Source organism: Neolamprologus multifasciatus, chromosome 8 (assembly GCF_963576455.1).
Source record: "Neolamprologus multifasciatus chromosome 8, fNeoMul1.2, whole genome shotgun sequence".
NCBI classification, from domain to species: domain Eukaryota; kingdom Metazoa; phylum Chordata; class Actinopteri; order Cichliformes; family Cichlidae; genus Neolamprologus; species Neolamprologus multifasciatus.
This window is the reverse complement of record NC_140446.1, coordinates 11,415,319-11,424,214: the sequence shown is the minus strand read 5'-3', so window position 1 is coordinate 11,424,214 and position 8,896 is coordinate 11,415,319. Positions and strand designations below refer to the sequence as shown.

General features: G+C 35.2%; 1 protein-coding gene across 2 annotated transcripts in view; it reads right to left on the bottom strand.

Moving 5' to 3' along the window:
* Nucleotides 1-4,880: 4,880 nt before the first annotated feature.
* The window catches only part of pax2b (paired box 2b), a 30,025-nt gene continuing 26,009 nt past the window's right edge, over nucleotides 4,881-8,896 (bottom strand). The window contains exons 9-10 of one of the 2 annotated variants that reach the window (XM_085170719.1): nucleotides 8,291-8,377; nucleotides 4,881-6,883 (exon numbers count right to left, since the gene is read on the bottom strand). In XM_085170719.1, the coding sequence (XP_085026845.1) occupies nucleotides 6,762-6,883; nucleotides 8,291-8,377 (209 nt within the window). In that variant the 3' untranslated portion in view covers nucleotides 4,881-6,761. Of the gene's footprint in view, nucleotides 6,903-8,290; nucleotides 8,378-8,896 lie in introns of both variants that reach the window. The other variant, XM_085170720.1, reaches the window with a different exon arrangement.

Here is an 8,896-nt window from a genome sequence, read left to right as displayed (position 1 = left end):
AAGTTTCCATCTAAATAGAACAATTCTGCTTCTGGGAATTCTCAGCTGGGAAGAGAAAAAGAGTCAAGGTCTCCTTTTTCCCTTCTTCCTCTAACAAGGGCTGTGAATGACAAACATGTACGACAGTTAGGGGCTGACAGAACATCAGCTTCTGATGCTTCACAGGGGAGCTATGAAATAAACAACAGCCAGAGAAATTGAATTACAAAGTAAAAAAAGAGTCTCTGCTCCAGAACCCAGAGGTATCAGGGCGCACCAGAGAACAGAGAATCAGTATGTTTTAGAGAAGTGTGTTTTTCGGAGTCAATTCTTAAGTAAAATAAGCTGTCGATAGCTATAGTAAAATTGTCATTATATCACTCCTATCCAGAAGGTTAAACTCACTTTGTGCAATTAAAAGGAGTTTGAAAAAAGCATTTTGATTAAGAAACGGATGTTTGAATTATTGTATTACACTTGCACATTCTGGCTCCTGTGCTTCTGGAGCCCAAATCCTTTGCAAATCGCACAACGTTAATCAGGACAGTGTCCACTTGTTGTAAATCAATAATGATATAAGTAAGTCATACGAAGCGGCAGCGGTGGAGGGATTACGGAGCGAAGAAAGAGTGAAAATAAGCTCTAAGAGGGATTTCATGCATAAATCTCTCGCTGCAACTTAGCACAAATTGAATTCAGGCACACTGCTAGAAAAATTAATTCAGCTTTACAAAGCGAGGAGAGGTTAAACACTTTATGTGCTGCTCAGTGATCCAAATCATGGAGAAAACATTCAGAGGCATTCTCACTGTAGTCTCTTTGTACTATGTGATCTTTATACCTGAAAAGTAAATACATTTATCTGAAAACAGCCTCATTAAGAGCTTGAATTCACTGATGCGTTCAGCTTTCTTTTTACCCATCAGCACGCAGACCTATGTTATTTGTCATCTCCACAAAAAAATTAGAAATCAAATATATACTTAACATGGTAATGCTGTATTCTAACCTTCTATCTAGGATTTAAATTCACTGTACAAACGTACTAAACATTTTACTCACACAAAGTAGTTATAGGCATAAAAAAAGGACATTCTGAATTAAATGTATTGTCAATTGTCAAATGAACTGGAATTTTACACTTTACATTTTATATTTTGCATTAGCATTAGAGAAACCATTCTTGGGCTGTTTGAGGTATTGTTTGTCAAGCAATCTCTCTGACTGCTTTTATTAATGTAAAGGAGAGGTCCAAAACACAAAATAAATATAAATTAGTATTTTGAGTTTTGTAGGACAGACAGGGAGACAGACAGACAGACAGTATAATATTTTAATTCTTACCTAAATTAATGTGAATTTTATCAGCACAGTATGGCAGCTAAGCTATTAGCTGTAGTGTTTTGTTTGTCTATTCTTTATAAGGTCAAAGAATTCATTCAATTTCCAAACATTTTAAACTCCCCTAAGAAGCTAACAGGTTTTTTTTATATAGCAATGTGAAGCTTTCTTGTATAGATATGTGTAATGTCAGATATTTGAAGTCATTTTATTTCTGTCCTCACAAACCACTCTTTAATTGTTTATCTGCCTGGCCATTAGGCTAGAATTTCTTGAAAAATATGTAATAAATACATAAAATGTCCTTACACATTAGATCTCATGTAAGTAAAGATCAGGACATCTAATAAAAAAGAATCAGTCACAAGAAAATATGCTATCCAGGCAAATTATCCAATATATAACAATGGTATTCTGGCTTTCATGCCATCAGCCTGTTTAGAAAATTTGGGAAAGTGTTACCAAAGTGTTACATCCTCAATAATTAAGGATCAAAAATATCTTTATTATCCCCAAGGTACACCATTAAGAAAAATGAAATAAATAGACAATAAATATGCAAGAATGATACATTATGATTAAGAACATAGTGAGTTGTTCCGAAGGTGGGACAAATTTGTTTGCCCTGCATATACATTGTTTGTTCCCTTCCTAATTTCCAGTTTTTTGTATGTTTCAGATCATTGAACAAATTTAAATATTAGTCCAAGGTAACACAAGTAAACACAACATGTAGTTTGTAAATGTATTTGTTATTAAGTGGAAAAGGGGGGAAAGGTCATATGTAAAAAAGTGATTGCCCACTAAACTGAAAAACTGGTTGGGCCACCCTTAGCAACAAAAACTGCTAAGGGTGGCATTTGCAGTTACTGGCAATGAATCTTTTGCAGTGTTTCAACCAACTCATCTTTGCAGAATTGTTGTAATTCAGTCACATTGGAGGGTTTTGAGCATGAGCTGCCTTTTTAAAGTCATGTCACAGCATCTCAATTGGATTCAGGTTAGGACTTTGATTAGGCCACTCTGAAGTCTTCATTTTGATTTTCTTAAGCCATTAAGAAGTGGACTTGCTGGTGTGTTTTGGATCATTGTCCTGTTGCAGAACCTAAGTGCAATTCAGTTTTATGGCCAGACTTTCTCCTTTAGGATGTTTTAGTAGACACCAGAATTCATGGTTTTACAACAAGTCTTCCAGGTCCCAAGGCAGCAAAAAGCCCCGGACCATTACACTACTGCCACCATATTTTATTATTTGTATGATGTTTCTTTTCTGAAATTCTGTGGTAGTTTTATTCCTGATGCCTGAAGGACTCAAACCTTCTAAAAAGTTCAAGTTTTTGTCTTGTGAGTCTACAGAATATTTTTCCAAATGTCTTGGGGATCATCAGGCAAATGTGAGATGAACCTTTATGTTCCTTTTGGTGGTTTTCTCAATTACAGAAACAATTACTTTTCACATAGGACCAGGTAAGTTTAGATAACTCCCCGAATCAATAAAATCATCATTTAAAAATGTCATTTTGTGTTTACTCGGGTTATCTTTGTCTAATATTGCATTTTTATGACGATCTAAAACATGTATGTGGGACAAATATGCAAAACAGGAAGGGGGCAAAAACTTTTTCACAACACCGTTTAAAGCATATATGTGGCATAGAGTATCTGCAGGCAAATGGATGTAATTTAAACTCCTTTAATGAGTGTGGCTAGGATCAGCCAGAAAAGGCGGCACCTTCTTCAAAGTTCTCACTTGATACAGGTGAGTACGGTCATTCAGGGTCACACAGATGGCCGCCCCTCCCTGACTTAAGAATATGGTGGTTTGTTTAATGGCTTTGGCATTATACAGCAAAATAATGCACCCCTGTGACAATCCAGTGGAGAAACAATTATTTACCTTCCCATTTTGTGACCTTCCAGATAAAAACAATCCATCAGACTACATCAGCAGACATCAAGCCAGGATCAGTGTTATGAATCCTCTCAAACCTGCCTGCTAAAATGTGAAGTTGAATACAAAAATGAATAAAAACAAGCTGCGCAAAAGTTTTTGCATCCTCTAAATGTGGGAAAAACATATTTGGTAATGTGCCTACTGTATTATCATAACTCCTCTGTTTAGCCACTGAAGGGACCAGTTGCTGCAGTTTTGAAAGCCAAATGTTTCCTCATTTTGCATCTCAAGGTTCTAGATGTCCGTGCTTTATATTTTGTCTCATAATGTAACAAATGTTTTTAATGGATGACTCGTTCGGATAGCAGGAAGACCAGTCATCCACCTTTCTGCCGAGCAGTCATGTAACACATGAAAAAGTATTTGGCATTGTTATCCTGAATTGAGAAAGGCTTTCTCTGACAAAAGTCCTCCTGTATATAGCAGCACATGTTGGTCCTAAACCTGCATATATCATTCAGTATTATTTTGGATTTCTCATATATTCTCTAATACACAGTGTTTGCACATTGTTTGTGTTCCTTTCCTTTCCTGTTAATCAAACATTCATGATTTAGATTTTTAAATATTTATTTGCCTTATCATTCTGCCTGCATCTTAAATGATCTCATGCATATATGTTTACTTGTTTGTGTGGTCAACTACTGACTTAAAATGAATTATTTTTTTGTAAGTAATAAAATTTCTCAATTTCAACTTTTGATATATTGTGATTTTGAATTTAATAAAGGGGTAAAATTATCTGCAAATAAACACACTCTATTTTTATTTAAATATTTGACAGTGAGTCTGACAATACATAATGTTAAAACACTCATAAATATATTCAGTTTTCTTTTTCTTATTTCATGGCTTTTTTCAGTATTTCTATAAAAAACATTGGAGTTTACCAACTTTGAATTCAACTTTACTTACTTAATATATTTTGGGACACCTGTATATAATGGTAAATTAAATTTATCTATACACTCAGTCTCATAGACCTTTTTAATAATTCATCATATACATATATATTTATATATATGTTATAATTTTAACAAAAAACTGCAATATTATATAGAGCTTTAAGGATTCCTGTACAACTTATATTTTTGTAGATATATAGTAATTAGGTATAGTCTATCACTTCATATTTATTTTCATATCTGTATGCCTTATTCTTATAGCTTTCTATTTTATTTTATTTGTTATACTGTATTGTAGTTGCACACCAGGGGTCAGGGGTAATTTTGATTGTCATTTTGATCCTGTTTATGTACATGCAGAATTGACAATAAAGCTGACTTTGACTTTGACTTCACAAAATGAAGGTTAATTCTTTTATATAAATGGACTGAAATGCAGCCCTGAAATAATTAAGCAAAGTGAAGCTATACTTAATTGCTTACTTTTTAAATGTATCCAATACATTTAAAATGATCATGTTTTTTTTCCATTTCAAGTTAGGACTCAAAAATGTGAAAAATATCATAAATGTGACAAACAAAATAAGTTTTGTTATTAAAATTTGGAATTTTGGTCAAATTTAGCTTGTACAAATGAGGATTTTTGTCACTTTGTTTTGTTCTAGTAAATGCACAAATATTAAAAAAAAAAAAAAAAACGGTGAAAAACTTTCAAACATGATTTTCTTTTTTGCGTGAAGTGCAAAAATAGAAAAATATGACATCCTCCCATTTAAGAAGATCTAACCAGTCAATTTTTGGTCTTTTTTTATACGAGATTATACGAGACAACCCGCAGGTCCTTTTGCGTAAAAGATTTCAGACACTTTTATTATTGTACAAGTGATATCAGCATAATGAAAGTGATAATACCCATGAACATGAAAGACATTTTTTCTTACTGTATTTACAGAGAAGTGTCTTCACATCACACACAAAGAATGCTTCTACAAAATGAACAATTTGTAAATAACATAACATTAAATAAACTCCACCTACCTTTAGGTTTACAGCTGAATATGCATATGATGACCATCTCTGCACTGCATAGAATTTATACATATACTTTTCCTCATGAACAATGCGGGTTTTTTTCCTAATAATAATAATAATAATAACAATAATACTGCTCTCGTGATGCATATAGGCGGCCTGTAAATAAACATTAATGAGAACTAAGTCTTTGGCAAATGCAAATACATTCACTTGACAGATGAAGAAACTATCATTCCAGCTTGATTCAAACAAATGACTTGGCCTGAAACATGTTGGAGGGGGAGGAGGGGGCTAAAGTTAGGAAGGAGCATGTTTAAGGCATTTAGCTGAAAACGTCGCCCTGCTTTTTGATTTTATTGGAGTCATCAGAATCATCTTATCAGCGTGAATCTGAACGCTTCAGTTATCAGACTAGACAAATGATGATAGTGTTTTTACTTGGGATGGCTGTTATATCCTTTTTTTTTTGTGGTTGAATGCCAAAGACTTAATCAACTTAAATAGAAATGTAAGCTGTGAGAACATAGTATAGTGCACGTCAAGGCAGTGACATGATGGGCCTTGAAATACAAGATTAACTGTAAGTGCCTTTTGGACTTACAGCCAGTTTTGTGAAATAAAGCAAAGATGCATGTCAGTTTTCTGCATAATAACGCTCCAGTGTTGCAAACCTCCAAAATAGTGCAAAATTAACAAAAAAAAACACAAAAAAGTTTTGCCTGATGACCTCTTGAATCCTGACAAATAAGACATAGTGAAACACTAGCCAAGCAGTCTGCAGTTGAGTCATTACGAATTATAAAAATGAAATAAAAAAATCATTTTAAGAATATATTTACTAGTTTCTCGAAGTCTTGCAAATAGCGGGCCATGGTGCTATATAGTCATGGCTCCATCTATTTTCAAACGGATGTTTCTTTATTTATTTCATTTTCATTTTTACATCTTGATTGTGTATCACAGAGAACATGTCCTAATCTTCTCATGGCATCAAAAGCGATCGATTTACTCATGCTGGATGTTCAGTCGGTGACTGTTCAAATGGATAAAATCAACATTAGGCTGCCACAGCCTGCACATGTTGCTGCTAATCTCCTCCGATCTCTCTGCGCTGCCATTTGAATCGAGAGGGAGACAAATTGGAAAAGTGGGGAAAAAAGGCTGCTGCTACATTTTAAGCTCTGGACAGTGTCCCTGCTGAGAGCCATCAAGAAAAAGGAATGTACAGTATTGATCCATGATGGGATGAAACTGTGGTACTGCTAAAGGGGGAAAGAATTCTTGACTTTTCTTTTCTTTTTTAGAGTCTTTTTCCTTTTATTTTATTTGTTAAATCACTGCATTTAGCCACAAGTTTTATCATGTGTGTAGCAACTTTCCCTGTCCGTGATGATGTCTTGGAGATTAAGTTTGGCTTTGATGGTCCAACAAAGCTGTGATGAGAGAGGACTGAAGTTGTCACAAATCCCAAAAACCGTTTAGTTTCTTTTTGTGTGAGCCAGGAATATTTTATGCGCAGTTGCTCAGTGTCCAGTGGACCATGCCGCTCACACCGGGGCAATATGGAGGCTGAGGCCATGGTCCTGCAGGTTGATTTGGTTTCCATGGTAACTAGTGACGGTCATAGGCAGTGGCAGCAGTGGGAGGGGCGGAGCCTCTCGATGCGGCACTATAATAATAAGGGGAACCTGAAAGTTAACAGAAGAACGAACCATTTGAAACAACAAATACAGTTTTCACTGCCATTTACCAAATATATTAATATTCATATTATAATGTGTAATAATAGGTTTCATCATTCAAGTCACATCACACTAACCATTCACTAAGACCTGTCCCCCACATTTATTGTTTTTACCACCTGCCAAGGTTTCCATACTGGAACTTTTGAATCAATCCTTGATGTTAGACCAGCAAAATTAGGATTTTTCTTTAACGTTTACTTAAATGTTGTTTACTTAACTAGCTATAAACAACTAAGAAAGGTTGCATCTTATGCATTTCACATTTTTTATGCTTTCTAAATCATTTGATTTAAATTTGAATCTGCAAATGCTGTAATCAAAAAAGAGACATGCTAAAGCTACATGTCACAGACAAAAGGTCACCTATTGGATGTAGAAGACATGACAGGAAGATTTTTTTTGTTTTTAGTATAGCAATATCAGCAAAATGATTACTCAACTGTTGTCCTAACATAATTTTTCAAATATACCACTTTAACATTTAGGATCGTAGAAGGATGTTCAAGGGGACCTATTGTGCTCATTTCTAGCTCTTTAATTTCTATTATTGCACTCTACTAGAGTAGTTTTGCATGATTCTCTGTTCAAATTAGTCTTTATTTCTCTGCTACTGGGCCTTAATTCATCTACAGTCTGAAACAAGATTTTTAACTCCTGTCCCTTTAAGATCACCATCCCGATAAGACAGCTGTCTCCTGATTGGCTGCAACTTGCAAACATAAGGTTTGAAGAGCAGGTGGGTGGGGCTTGTGTGTTCACAACCAGGGACAGGATCTCATATTAGGAATATCCTGGTTGTACATATCCAAAACTGCCTTAAACTCAGGGTTTAGAGCAGTGTAGTCCGAGCTATTAAACATACTCTAACCTCGTTATTGGAAACATATAAGAATCCGTTGTTGGAATAATATAGAAATGACAGGAAATAGTAGGTCAGTTTTAAGGATTAGCTCAAGCTTTACTTGGTCAAGATAATACAAAATAACACTTGCAATACATATCTATTTTAATACAGGTGGTGTTTAAATAAAACACAAAACACAATATTGCTCTTGCTCTTTGGGACTCTCCACCATTTGACCTTAGAACTGAAGAAGCTTCTCGGATGAGAGGTGAAACGTCTTCAAGTAACTTAAAGAAGTAACTTAAAGAAGTCCAGACGGTTTTCTTTGCAAGCTCCTTTGACTATTGCTCTTGTTAGCGCTCCAGCTGTAATGCTTTTTGGATAAATATCCTAAGACTTCCATGTCTGTAAGGCTACAACTGGACTATCGCTGATCTAGTAAATGGTCAATTAATCATTCTCATCAAGTTTCTCACTCTCTACTCACTTAGTAATGCTGGGTTGCTGAATCGCCAGGCTTCATTGTAGGTTGTGTACTGTGGATGACTGTAGGGGTTCCCCGAAAACTCACTCCCTGCAAAACAAAAACAACAAATCAATTAGCATTTCAATGCATCAAACCATTACCCCCTTCACATGCAGTCGTTTCTCGTCATTCAAAACAGGATGCAATTTGTGGGTGGAAATGATAGTCATCGATGTGAGACCAGTCAAGCAAGTAATTTATTTCTTTTTCATTTCACTTAAGTTATGCAACACTGAACAATACAGGATGTGACACTGAAGGCAGCTTTTCCCTGTCCCATTTATGGATATCAACCCATTCTTCTTCCTCCAGTATATTCCAAAGCAGTCTAATAAATACAGAGTAGTAATAAACAGTTTCATGCATACGTTTTTGATATGCTGCAATAAATCCTGCAGCCTTTCTTGGAGGAGTTTTAACATCTCCAGTCTCAAAGCCCTCTGGTCTAAACTCTGATGTTTCTTGCAACAGAAGTACCTTGGAGCATGTCAGTGAGCACTGCTGCTGGTTCAACACGTTTCTTTCTTTTACGAGATAATAAAGGCCAGATTTTATATGGAGCTGGTG